This window comes from Gymnoscopelus braueri (assembly GCF_963280865.1).
Source record: "Gymnoscopelus braueri genome assembly, chromosome: 4".
Taxonomy (NCBI): domain Eukaryota; kingdom Metazoa; phylum Chordata; class Actinopteri; order Myctophiformes; family Myctophidae; genus Gymnoscopelus; species Gymnoscopelus braueri.
Genome location: NC_137605.1, coordinates 21,282,151 through 21,297,150, shown reverse-complemented (window position 1 = coordinate 21,297,150; position 15,000 = coordinate 21,282,151). Strand labels below are relative to the sequence as shown.

Here is a 15,000-nt window from a genome sequence, read left to right as displayed (position 1 = left end):
GGCACACAAACGTATATACACATATGTGTGCAACACGTGTGCAATACGTGCATAGACTACACTCAATGTACCGTATGTGTCATGTGACGTCATGTGACCACGACAGTTTCACATTTTGTCCTGCGATATTAATTACACCCATCAATAACTTAAACATGAATTTTGTGGCTTTTATTATTATATTTCTAGCTTATAATAACTGCCTGGGTCATTCAGAAATGAAAGAGTATTGATTTGTGGAGATTATGTTATTGAACAAAACGTGCCTTTGTTTACTACAGAGCTGATTTTCTTTCAACTTATACTAAACCCAATACAAAAAAGTTCAATTGGAAATCTGCCAGAAGAACCCGTAGGAAGTCACCTGCAGGTTAATCTACAACAAGACTAATACCTAACTTCCATTATGAAGTGGCAGGCTGTGGAGTACTGTGAGGGGCTGACATTATTCATGGTTGGATTCTGTACTCAAGCAAGGCTGATTATTATGGATTAAGGATTCGTACCCGTGACTCTAAAAGCCACTAGCGTCCCCTAGAGGCCATGCTGCTCATGGCGAAAGTGGTCCGACTCTGAACGAACTGACATTGCCTTCCATGGAGCCCCATCTCTCACTAGTGGGGCGAAACGTTTTATACACATATGCTGCCAATGTGTCACTTTCCGCCATGTCATCTTGTAGATAGTCAGTAAGCTGCCAATGCGTTACTTCGTGCCATGTCACCTTGTCAATGGTCGTCAGCTTGTAGATTTGTCTGACTATTTCGAAGCTAATCTACTGTGATTATGGCATCAATATGATGTCATAGTACTGACACCACAGATTGGCCTCCAAGTGCTATGACAATGTGCAAAGTACTCTGACAAGTGGGTACAATGGGTATTGCATAATCGGAGGGCCATTTGTTCCCAAAGGGCAATCGGCCTAGTTTTTATAAAACCCACAGACAGACTTAACCACATTCAACCTGGCGTCCCTATTTTGGGCACGCCATTATAAGCAAAAAGATTTCGGACCCGTTGTGAGCATGTAGAGCTAAAAGGCCTGACAGCAACGATAATGACAGATTGCACTTTGATTGCTTTCATTGCATCTTGTACATTGCAGACTTGCACATTTGTACTTGGCATGAACTCCCGTTTCCCTGTACTTGCTCAATGTTTTAGTGTGTAAGAGGCTGTCCTCTATATTAGTTTTTATGTGAAACCTGGCGGCAAAACTATTTTCTCCTTGGGGACAATAAAGATACCCTTGAATCAAGGACTCATTACAAAGTTGCTTATCACCATGGATGGTGAAAAAGTTATTACTGAGGTTGGAACAAATCTGACTCAAAGCACCTCAGCAGCTACAGTAGTAAGAAACAGTTGTACACAGGGTTCAGACTCTCAGGGTTCATGACCTTCCCTGACTAGAAAGTTCCGTGACATTTACGTGACCCCCCAAAATAATCATATTTGAACTGGGGAGTGGGGACCCCCCCACCCTGACAAGCTGAAGCACTTGGAATTGTAGGCATTATTTATCGGTTCCACAGATAAATATTGTTAAAATAGCCGAAGTACAAGCTCACAAGGAGGTGTGAGCTGGTAGATCGGCTATTTTCACAGTGTTTGCCTCTTTCTTATGTACTATTTGACAATTTGGTATTAAAAAGGTCTTAAAAGTCCTTAAATTGTAACTTTTGAATTGTGCAGATACACTGTATACACTTATACTGTATGTCAATCTGGAAACCAATAAGCCAAAAAAAAAGGGGGGGGGGGAGAAATTATTTGGGGACTCCCCCCCCCCCCCAATAATAATGTGTGGTTGTCACAAATTCCCACGGCAAACCTGACTTGTCTCACAGCACACTGTTTGGGAACCACCGAGTTAGAGGCCATAGAGTTGCTTCTCTGAATGCTTCTCTCGCACAGAGACACGTTTCGCAGCCAAGAGCTTCTCTCACATGGAAGAAATATGTTACTAAGCACAGCTTGTAACACGTAGGCGTGTTAATTGGTCAAAGTGTCTTCCATGGGACTTGTTAAACATGTCTTTACATTAACTGGCGAGCGCGGCAGTGGATCACGACGTAGAGCGGCTGCTTGAGAATCAGAACGCTTCTGGTTCGATCCACAGCTCCCCCTGGGTTAGCGTCAAAGTGGCCTTGAGCAAGACACTGAACCCATGGGGAAAAGGGCATTCTACCATGCTGCCAACAAAACGTGAAATGCCTTACCAAAAGCCATTAAAGACCTCGACTCCCTCTCTAAACTCAAAACTAACCTAAAAAGAATGGCTGACCTCAAAATACAATTGAGCTTAGTAGAACACCTTGGAACACCTTGGTACTGTAGAAGCATCCTCAGTCCCCCACCGACATCCCTCCACTTTCTGTAAATACACATTTTTCTGCTCCTGGAGCTTTTACCGTATTGTACCACAATGGAAACAAGCCTCATGGGGCTTTTTGCATGTACTGTTAAGAAACTTGTTAATAAACTATTCAATCAATCATTCCAAAAAAATCACACCCAGTGTGAAGAGAGTGGTGCCTTTCATGAGTTCATTTCATTAGTTACTTTTTACAGACTTTGATGACTTCAAAGCATTTTACTCATTTTAAGTACTTTAAAATGTTTTTACAGATTTGTACGTGTTTTTACTCATTATAACATCTTTTAAGTATTTTTACTCATTTTAAGTATTTTTACTCATTTAAAGTATTTTTACTCAGTTTAGGAACTTTAAAGTATCTGTACTAATATTTAAGTATTTTTACTCATTTTAAGTATTTTTACTCATTTTAAGTATTTTTACTCATTTAAGTATTTGTACTCATTTTAAGTATTTGTACTCAAAAGTGTGTGTGTGTGTGTGTGTGTGTGTGTGTGTGTGTGTGTGTGTGTGTGTGTGTGTGTATAATTAGTGTAACTGTTTGCATCTTTGTGTTGCAATCAGCCGCAGCTGTTGAGGCTGTGCTCAAACATACAGAGAGGCCGTGCTCATACGGACGGACGGACACACGGACAAAGTCAGTCCTTGGAGTGGCTAGCACCACTCAAAAAGGGGGGGGAAAAGATGGTGCCTTGCCTAGTTTCCTCTGCCGTCGGTGTATGAATGTGTGTGAATGAGCGACTGTAAAGTCAAGTGCTTTGGAAAAAGGCACCATTTACTTCACACAAGAAAAACTGAATATTATAATGGTTATATTTAACATGAGTAAATGACTGACATTTTGTACATTCACACATGGCACAAGCTTATCCACGTATCCGCTAAGAGTGTCGCTCATGTTTGACCTTTATCTACTCGTACACTTAATTGCAATGCACCCACACTCACAGCGACATGGGCACACTGTACAGTACAGACTGTACGATACGGAAGCACACACACTCCACAGTGTGATACAGTACGCAGAAACACACACTCCGCGGTGTGATACAGTATGCAGAGTGGAGTGTTGGCAGAACAAGCTGTTGTGGTTTGAAGCCTCATTTCCATGTTGGAGCTCATCTTCACAAGACTGACGTACTGTTCAATAATTAACCTACTCACACTGCAAACAAACACGCACGCACACACACACACACAAATTCACACGCACGCGCACGCGCACGTGCGCACACACTCACACGCACACGCACACACACACACACACACACACACACACACACACACACACACGCAGCTTAACAGCAGGGCATGAGGCAGGGGTTTGGTTCCATTCTGTGATACAATCATCTGAGGCAGTCCGTCCACAAAGGACAGAACCACAGACAGCCTGTCCATAGAGAACAGTTATGTTGTTGATTATTCTGTTGCTTCTCACCACCAACTACTGGCTGGATTATGATGATAAGTTGCTCAACAACCGACCTCCACACCACTGGTTCTCAAAGTGGGGTCTGGGTACCTACCAGGGTCCCCAGCAAAATGAGGGACAGTTTGAAACACATAAGCCCTATTTTATTTTTCGGCTATTCAAAAATAGACGATCTACAAGCGCTAACATGTCACATAATACCGGCTGTTTTCAAAAGATGTTGACAAATCTTCTCTTATGGGGGTCCCTGGCACAAATACTTTCAAATGGGGGTCCTTGATATGTAAATGTTTGAGAACCACTTCTCTACACTGTTTACCACTCTGTCCCTGATACTGTATGGCTTCAGGAATGGTAGTTCTAAGGGAGCAGAGATATGGTTTTCTTACTACAGCGATGTGCATAATAACAAACAAACAAAAAAAAAGAATACTTTACAAACAAAATCTATAGTCGCCAAGAGTCCAATGTCTGGATGCAACTGTCAATGATTTTCTTACCAATTATTAACGGTTACTGTTTAGATGAATCAAATAATTGTTTTCTTTTATATTTTGTATTTATTTATATCAAAGAATTAACCACTTAAGCGTCATTTTATAATTTGTCCCACAATTGAGTCATGCTAAAATAGGAAAAATAGCTGATCTACAAGCTCACTTTTTTTTTTACACTTTTAAAAACTTTTCACCTACAATGACACAAAATAGGGGTAACTTATTAATCGATTTTATTAAAGCATCGATTATGTATTACTTTTGCACCCCAAGTCCAATGTCTACTTAGTGGACTATGAGAGGTTAGGCTAGGGCAGGACGATATGGACAAAATCAAATATCACCATTGGTCAAAAATAGTGTGATTTCGGGTCAACATCATTATTAAATATAATATTGGTATACTGCCCAGCCCTAGGCCAGGCCTACAGGTAGATATATACAGTATTTTTATACAGTAATATTTGTTTGTATTTAACTCATAGTGCTTTCTACTCCCCAACAAGTGGGAATTAAGGATGACTGGAACAGCGTATGAGCAATGACAACAAAATAGTGATACACCTTTAGTACCACTCAACCAACATAAAAGAGCAGCTTTGCTCCACAATAAGGGGGAAATTAGTCCATTTTACAAAAATGAAATTCAATCTGCTATGTTTTAATTGTCCGTGTGTGTAATTAATATTATGACCTTCTGTGTTGGTAATGCATGGATTCACTCTCTGTGCCTTGCCAATAAAGCATCTATTGAAATGAAATGAGCAGAGCTGAAGGAGGGAGAGGGAGAGGTAGAACAGTAATGAAAGAAAAGGAGGGCTGGAGTGGTGATTTACTGGCCTATTAGAATTTAGCCTGACATGAATCACATGCCTCCACACAGCCAACTCCGCCTGACACAATGAACGAGATACACCACTCCCTCCGTGTGTGTGTGTGTGTGTGTGTGTGTGTGTGTGTGTGTGTGTGTGTGTGTGTGTGTGTGTGTGTGTGTGTGTGTGTGTGTGTGTGTGTGTGTGTGTGTGTGTGTGTGTGTGTGTGTGTGTGTGCGCGCGCGCGTGCGTGCGCGCGTGTTGGGGTGTTGGGGTGTTCCAACAGTTTTATTCCTGATTGTTTGCATTGTGACCATGAACAAGTCTGAAGTCTTTGCCACTTATTCTAAATGGCTGATATACGTTTATAGCAAGGCATGATTTCCATGTTCAATGCCAGGGTTAGCATGTTGCAGTAGGGAAGTGACTGTTGGGAGCAGGGTGTTCTTTTGACTTTTGTTTGGCAGAATGTATGAAGGTTTTAAAATGCCGATCCTATGTATTTTACCCACAACGGTTTAGCTGATATAATCAACAATGTGATACTGTATCATACAAATTAGTGTTTATACTAAGTGTACCTTAGTACTTGTTGCGATTCCTAATTCTTGACTTTGAATAGTTCTATGAATAGTTGTGGATTTATAAATGCATTATCTCTGAAGTCCGGAAGTAAAAAATTCAGACATACATTTGGAGCAGCCTTTTGCATGTTTATGCTTAGATCATAAGTGTCCATTCACGGGCCTAAAAATCATTAAATACATTCATTTACCACTTAACCACAAAAACTAAATCTAAATCACAGCACAAAAATAGTAGATCCACAAGCTCACAACGTGTTGCATCGCATGTCTAAAACGAAACCGTGGCCAAATGTAAATGTTAATGAAACGGTCATTTACCGTGGTCAGAAAGGTTCAGCTGTGGAAAAGGCCATTATGTGTGGGTGATTCTGTGTGATGTATCTTAGTGTGTGCGTGTGTGTGTGTGTGTGTGTGTGTGTGTGTGTGTGTGTGTGTGTGTGTGTGTGTGTGTGTGTGTGTGTGTGTGTGTGTGTGTGTGTGTGTGTGATTTTGTTTATATGTTCAAACTTGTAATAAAAGAAGTGATCATATAACCACTGCCACAAATCATGTTTACACAAGGGCGACCCTTCGTATGTCCAAGGACCCGGTTTTATCTTTCCATAACCTTCTCAGTGATGTGTCTGTGTGTGTTGTACTCAGGTTTTATCTGCGTGTCCTTGGTTGTGTAACACATTTCTTCACATACAACAAGAGATAAGTCTGTCTGTCTGTCTGTCTCTGTCTGTCTGTCTCTCTCTGTCTGCCTCTGTCTGTCTGTCTGTCTGTCTGTGATCTCACCCAAACCCGGGGCCCTATGTATGAAGGGTACAGTATGCATGGATGAAAATAATGCAGAGCTATTTTCCACACAGAAAGTACAGTACTTATGAGACAGAAATCTGTATTTGACACAGAGACCGGTATTCATGACACAAAGATCAGTATTAGTATTCACTGAATGACACAAAGCTCAGGTTCATGAAAAGGACAATTGAAGTGAGAAGAACGTAGTTGTCTGCATAATCTGTGAGTAAAAGAAGATAAATGTAATATTTTTAGCTGTTCGTACTCTCAGTGTAGTTGACTGTTTATGAGTCCAATAAAAGTTCAGTGACATTAACATTTGTACGTTTTCTGGCGTATTCTGTCCAAGATAGCCAAGTACGTTGACCTTTCCCTGCTGGTACTATACAAATCATTAAGAATAAAATAGGCAGTAAACCGCTGGACCGATCAGCGCCAAATGTCTTAGTATCTATTTTTTTTTCACATTTTTGGAAGTCAATAGGGCTTGGATTTGGACAAACATGGAAAATCTATATACTGTATCTCTGTGACCTGTGCCAGTGTCCATGGCATGCGTTTTAACACCTAGGCTGCCTTTCACGAAGGCACGAAGCAATGAGTTGTGAACTTGTCGATCTTGCCATTTTATTTTATTTTTTTACCTTTATTTATTCAGGGGAGGTTTTTCAGCAACACTCTGCTTCACACTCACACAGACACACACATTAAAACCCAGGAACTGCCCAGTACAACCACAGTATAATACTGTTGGCCACTGAGCAGCTCCACTACAGTGCCTTGCTCAAGGACACTTCAACGGTGATGAGGGAGGGGTTGAGTGTTGGTCATTCACTTCCCCACCCAGATTTATTCTGCTGATCCAGGGAATCGAACCGGGAACCTTTTAGCTCTAACCTTTAGGTCCCCGCTGCCCCCTTGAAAAGTGAAAATTGTCAACTTTAGGGTTCGAGTGGTTAATGAACTATGTAAAAGTGTGGAGATGTTGAAATTGCTTTATGTCACTGTATCTTTCAACAGTGTTATGGAAAGTAATTCCCAAAGTCATCTCCTCTCTGCTGCTTACTCTCTAAGATATGCATAACCATTGCGAAAACACTTTTAAAGTGAACTTCGGTAGAACCCTGGGTTGTATAGCTACCTATAACGTGAACTTTGGTAGAACCCTAGCTACCTATATATACTGTACCTCTTTTCGGAACTATAGCTTATTTAAGTATGCATTTCTAAAGTTCTGAGTAATCAGAATCCTTGTCAACGTTTTGACAAGGATTTTCCCCCTTCTTAAGCTCATAAGAAATATTTGGGGAAATAATTTAGTTTGTATTGATATATTTAGTTAAGATTTACCCATTAAAGAATAGGCTAATAGTCAATATGCTACTGCTGTGCTTAATTCTCCTCAACTCCCCTACCGTGTCAATTCTGAAACTTTTTAAAGACATTAACAGCTAGTCTCTCTATTGTTTTAGAACAAAAATAGGAATCTCTTGAGCGATCAAAAGGTGTCTTGTTCTGCTACAAGCGCACCAAAAATCACTGCATGTGAATAGCTGTGGCATGAATGGCTCAGGAGGTAGAGGGGTTGTCTAGGAATAGGACGATTTGAGCCCTGTTCATTCTGTCCCTAGTCCATAGGCCAGTAATTCTCAAACTTTTTTAATTTCAAGGAGCCCCATAACTCTCAAAAGGGTCCCTGGAAACAACTTTGAGAGCCAACCACTGGCATAGACTGTATGACGCAAGTCATTGTGTGAGTCAACGTTCTGCCTTGAGAGACTAGTGAAGGGGTGAACGTAATGTATACATTGTGAAGCACTTTAGATAAAGGTGTTACATAAATGCACACCATTTTGCTGCAGAACTGGTGAATAAAGGTGAGAAAAAGCTCCCCTTTCTGTGCGTAGGGATGCAGGCATTTGAATGGCTGGATTTATTACAATGGGGGAGGGAGCCATTGTTGCACGCAGGCCCGGCGCCAAGATGAAGTGAATGAGGGGGCAGTTAAAAATGTCGAGGGGGCAAATCTTTTTATTATATAGTAAAAACAGTAGGTTAACATCCAGCTATGCATATTTCTACGTTTTATACCGCATGGTGCCGAAGGGGCCAACCCTTTAGAACAGTGTTTATATCTTGTACCAATCTCCGTCCCCACAAAAGTACATCAATCAGGACAGGGTCTGCCACACGCATGCAGAGAACCACAGAGCTCAGCTGACGCTATATGTACGCAACGTGCAGGCCAGGGAATCTCTAAGTGGAGTCCGGGGGACCCCAAGAGGAACGATTTAACCACTGTAACACTATTTTACACTTCGGCTATTCGAAAATAGCCAATCTACTTGCAGCTTGTAGATCTGCCATTTCGAAACATGTTGACAAACCTTCTCTTCTCCCTGACACAAAATCTTTTCAGATGGAGGTCCGCGACCAAATAAAAATACATATCAATTTGGGGGTCCTTGACATGATAATGTTTGAGAACCACTGGCGTTCGCAATCTGGGCATTGTTCAAGATAATTATACTGCATGTCACTGTAGCCCAGCGTAAATGGAGGAATTAAACCACTTCAGTAACAATGTAAAACCTCCCGCCCGTGTGACTATTCATCACTACCCTCCTTTATGCCCAATTTATCCAACATTCAGAAAAGGGGCCAAATGAAAACCATTCAACCTCCTTGGCTAACTCTAGAAGTAAGAATTGACTTCATATACAGTATCACAAAAGACACAAAATTAAATATCAGCAAGCACAATAGAAGTATTTTAAGATAGCCTACAGCATTGGAAATTTCCCTTACGAAGCTCAATACAATCACAGAAGACCTTTATGATGTCACCTCCATGTAAGTTAACCAAATCAATAATGTGCTATTTAGGTTGTAATCATTCTGCTACAAGCTACTCACATTATCATGATGAAACAGTGTGAAATTCTATATACAGTATATAACATTGGATAATTGGACAGAAAGTGGAATATTGCCACCCTATGTGCAATAGCATAGCAAGCAACATAGAAACAGGCTAACAAACAAGTGGTATCCTATAGTGGCAATATAGTAGTGTTTTGACAAGATGTGAACAACTCCCTACCATAGCTTTTCCATGTCCATACGGTATTATGAAATACTATGCAAATCTGGTGACAGGATTCATGAAATTCGTTGATTTAACCATGCAATAGTAGCCTGGTAAAATAATAGAATTTATGAACGTCTCTAACCACGGAGAGATGATTGCAAAAATCTGATGTTGAAAAGTGATGTTTTCTGTCTACGGCCACTTTTAACCATATGAACCCTGGCGCCCATATTCTCGGGCGAACACTCTACAGAAATAGCAGATCTAGCCTTCCTGAAATCAAATGGAAATGAGATTTTCCGGAGGGAGGGGCTTTAACAGGCTAGAAAGGTGTGGCAACCTTAGATGTCACACCCTTGTCCCACCCTGCCGGCTGCACCTTTTACACAGATGTCGATTTGGCTCTGTAACTGCCTCCGTTGCTGGCTCAATGGCGGCACAACAATGCCCACGCTCCTGTGTCCATACCTTTTGTACAGAACAGCAGGGCAGAATAATGGTGCAACATTCCTGCCTTGCAAAAGCTGTGTAAAAGGAGCTTATCTCTCTCCTCCACTCCATTCACGACCAAGGACAGCGCTACACAAATAGACTAAATGTATCTGTCTCCGAAATGCCAAACAACCAGCTAAATTATGTCATACCTTTCCTCAGTAGAGTCGCAGCCTCCTTGTTTGTTTGTTGAACTTCCTAAGTAAGCGATCCAGCGATCCAGTCTAATGAAGCTCTTCTTGACAACGCACAACAAACAGCACTGTCCTTGGTTATAAAATAACAGTGCTGTGTTTCACAAGCGTGTTTGAATACTGTTTGTACAGTGGGAAAAGAGACTGGATCAGATAACAAGCTTCAAATATTTTATGGGGGAAAACTTCAAAGAAAGTGTTTCATTACTGTCGTCTCTATGACACTTGTATCTCGGAGAATATATGTTTGTTGTTTCTATAGGGCACATAAAGCTTGGACTAAGCGGGGCAGAAAATGTAATAGAGGGCAAAGGTCCCTGTTGCCCCGTTGTGGCGTTGGGTGTAGTTGCAGCTCCATTAAGATTTCTTCATACAAATGTATACAGTAGGTGCAAATTCACAAAAAAATTATTGCGGTCACGGATAGTATGAATCATTTGCACCTGCTATCTGGCCTGTCTTAAGGTCCGATTCACAAAAGATGTTAAATGAATTAAAGGACAGCGCAAACATACATATTAAGTGCATTTTGTGTCTGTTTGTAATGATCCTGTGGCAGAGTATACAGTACATGGTGGCTTTGCAATGCACCATTTATTTGTGCGCTGATGCATCATCGTTCACTGTCACCAAGGAGTTTGTGGAGCTGGTGTTGAAGAATTATGTAGGCCTAGCAAAAGCATGAAAATGGACGATGCCAGTGTAGTAATGAAAACAGTTAGGACTCAACCAATAAAATTCAAACATTTGCAATTTATAGACGCTATAATAGACGCTCTTTTGTCAGAAATAACATTTTACATGGTCTAGCCTGGCACACTGAAGTTCGGGGCTCTGCTCAAACATCCAATTTTCAAGCCAAATTGAAAGAATTCCATTATATTAGGCTACATATGGAAATTAAACTATTCGTGAACAACATTTTTATTACAGACAGTTGTTACGGTAATACGGTGCATAAATCTGGCCAGAGCTCACCGCTACATAGTACCAGTCTTACATATCTCCACTGATGTAACGGTATACCATGTTAAGCTACAACCCAGTATGTTTCCCTATAATACTCTGCCTACGGTATGAACTAACCCTTGTGTTAAATATGTTGACGTAGTAGGGGTGCCCTGTGGCTCAGCCAGTTAGTGCAGTTAGGTCTGGTCCCACATGTCTGTCCTCTCTCTGCCCTTGGTTTCTGTCTCTGTCTTCTTAAAATGTTTATCCAAAGTTAAAATATGTTCAGCTTTTGCAATGCAGCACCACATTTTTTTTGTTTACTTACTGTTAGCTACAGTACACTTTTCAAACAAAGCACACACTCATTTGATAAGATGTGTGATTGAACGCAACGGAGAACCGTCAAAAACCGCTGGTCAGCTACAGGCAGAATTTCCATTTGAGATTTGACGATATAAATTGGTATTGATCTGAAAACTTTCCAAATCCTTGACCTCTTGTAAGAGGCACCGAGGCCAAGCTTATTTGTTGATACATTTTGAACATGAGTTTTATCATTTCTTCATTTTGTTTACCACTCTCTTTCCTGCTCACCTCCCCTGTGTCTTCCTTATGAAACAAATAAGAATCCATAAAAAGTGAACTTACCTTCTTGGCTCTTGTCAGGTATGACCTGGCCGCCTCCCTCAGCGCCTCGCACTCCTCCTTCTCCTCCTCCGATGCCTCCCTCTCCTCCCGCACTCGCTGCTCCCTTGCTCGCTCCATCTGCAGGTAGCACACCCAGCCAGAGAGATACCACACCTGGTGAGCGAGATGGAGAGAGAGAGAGAGAGAGAGGGAAAGGGAGAGAGAGAGAGAGAGAATATGAGAGAGAGAGGGGGGGGACAAAAGAGAAAATGTATTCATAAAAAAGATCTATATTGATTGCTCATTATTATTTCAATTATTTATACAAATCAACTGCGCCTATTGTTTTGATGTGATCATTTGTTTTTACAATATGACATGTTTCATTATTAACACGGTCGAGTGGAAATTATACTCCACGCTCCTTTGAGTTACACTGATGTGTTGTGAATTAATCACAACCGAGACACACACAGAGACAGAGAGAAATCAGTGTGACAGAAAGATAGAATCAGTCAGAGAGAGAATGAGAGAATCAGTCAGTCAGAAAGAGAGAGAAAGAGACAGAGAAAGAATGAGAGAGAGAGAGAGAAAGAGAGAGAGAGAGAGAATCAGACAAATTAACAAAAACTGTTATCAAAAACTAATAAAGATACAGCTAGTATCGTATAGTAAAATATGGTGCTAAATCCGCTACTTATTATAAAAACTAACAAACAAAAGTATGCTTTGGAAAATGGTCAGCGGTAAGGCTTCTAAAGCTCGTCTGAGATCTGCTTGTTAACCTCTGAACACTCACCGGATGGCATGTCAGTGTTCATTAACAAGCTTCAGCATTTCATTTCTCCTCATAATTGAGCGGGGAATACTTACAAATTATGATTTTATTTAGGAGCATAGGAGGATTTCCTTGAGGGGAAATTACCTCTCTGCGTTGACCTAGGAGTGGCTTGCTCTGAGTGAGCGCACGGAGGAGCAGTTATAGGGTTTAAGTGTCCTGCTCATGGCCACTTAGCCCATTAACTCTTTCACTGCCAGGAATTAATTCATTAATTCATCCGTCTCGGGTCCCCTTACCAGCGAAAACGCCGATTTTACTGTACCTTTGAAAAATCATGGAATATTCTCTGTGACCTACGTCCTCACGGAGATTGGCTCATTACACGCACGGGGGTGTCATAGCATAGCCAAAATAGCAGATTTACAAGCTCACAGCAACACGTTGTGAGGTTGTAGACCAGCTAGCGTCCCTATTCTGGGGAAAACATTCAGCTAAAATAGCAGATCTAAAAGCTTACACTGCGTTGTGAGCATGTAGATAACAAATAATGGGCCTAGCATAGAGCCCTGTGGGACGCCAGTCAACAAAGCATATGGAGTTTAAGGGGTTGAAGTCCCACAGCAGACTCATAATCGCTGTCTGGTACACCATTCAGCTTTAGAAAAATACAATGCAATGACATATTGCTGTGGTTCTCTCTGCACCGAAAATAAGTTAAATAAGTTAAAAAGTTAGTTTGCTTGTTCTCTCTTGCACAGAATCAAACACTTTAACACCTTCAACACGTGTGTGTGCGTGTGCGTGTGCGTGTGCGTGTGCGTGTGCGTGCGTGCGTGTGCGTGCGCGCGTGCTATTCAGCAGGTGCAGTGTAAGTTTGATGCACCATGTGGGCATGCGTCTCCTTATCTGTCCTGCAAGGGCGGAGACCTCCTGCTGGTCGAGGAGCGGAGAGATACAGAGAGAAAGAGAAAGACAGGAGGGAGATAGAGAGAAGGAGAAAAAGAAATAGACAGGAGAGAAAAAGAAAGAGGGGTGGAAAGAAAGAGAAGAAAGTTTGAGAGAGAAAGAGATAAAGAGAGAAGAGAGGGAAAAGAGAGAAAGGAGACAGACGGCTGTTAGCTCTATTCATTATTTATGAAGGGCAGAGACCAGATGGAGAGGCACCTCTGGCAAATCAAACGTTTAGCTATCACACACACACACACACACACACAAACACGCACGCCCACACACACACGCGCACACACACACACACACCGCCACGCTCAATTCACCATTACCACACCACACACTGTGAGGAGGACAGCTTGCCTGGGGAATCTTATTTATTCCTCCATGCACCTCTCCTGTTTAATTCTCCCGCGTACCAATCACAGCGTTACCGGAATAATAACCACTAACTGTGTTTGTATGGTTCCCTGGTCCTCCGTTGACTCTTGGTAGTCTCAGAACACCACTAACTACCTAACCAGGTGTTGACTTTGATGTGCCAACCAACCTAAATGCTATCTGCTTTGACAGCTAGAACAAGGACAGGTGATGTAGAGCAGTGGTTCGCGAACCCGTTAATTTCAAGGACCCCCATAACTCTGAAAGTGTGCAAATGGAACCAAATGGACCCGTAAGGGTCCATTTGGTTCCTTTTGCACACTCTCAGAGTTACAAACCTTAAGGGAACCCCCTCTAGAAACCCTGTGAGAGAGAGAGAGAGAGAGAGAGAGAGAGAGAATGAGGGAGAGAGACTGAGAATCAGACAGACAGACAGAAATACAAAAAGCGAGCCAGAGATTGAGATAGACAAACACAGAGAGAGAGAGAGAGAGAGAGAACAGAATGTCTGTGTGGAAAGTGAGAGAGAGAGAGAGTGCGAGATCAAACTGCCTTTCAAGGTGTCTTTGTTGGAACATGTCTTTGAAAAGTGCTTATGAAAGAAACTTCCCACGGTACGCGGTGCAGATGGATGCTCGCTACAAAAAAAAACATGTTATTAGACAGTTAATTAAGCACTTCAGAGGACACATTCACTTCTAAACACACATACTGTACGTTCACGCCTCCTGACAAAGCACACGCACCGTCTCTCCAAACACATGCACAAGCACACAAACTCACTAAAGGTACAACCAATCACTCATCCACCCACACATACACTATATACACACATGCATACAATGTATGTATGTGTGTATGTGTCTGTCAATTGGCTGGTAGCCGACAGGCCTATTTGAAGTGAACGCACAACAGAGCTCCATATGGTGTTAACAGCTCAACAGTAAGAGGAGGTAATGCTGTCTGGTTTGAAGAAAATACTCTTTTTGCCCTTTAAAAGAAACTAAAAGTTAGATGTTGTTAAGAACTCATCTATTG

The 15,000-nt window shown here is 41.6% G+C and overlaps 1 protein-coding gene across 1 annotated transcript in view; it reads right to left on the bottom strand.

The window, feature by feature from the left end:
- Positions 1–15,000, bottom strand: part of LOC308083872 (uncharacterized protein) — a 72,348-nt gene that overhangs the window by 12,900 nt on the left and 44,448 nt on the right. Inside the window, exon 10 of the mRNA XM_080426282.1 lies at positions 11,874–12,026. Coding sequence (XP_080282408.1) covers positions 11,874–12,026 — 153 coding nt within the window. The remainder of the gene's footprint in view (positions 1–11,873; positions 12,027–15,000) is intronic.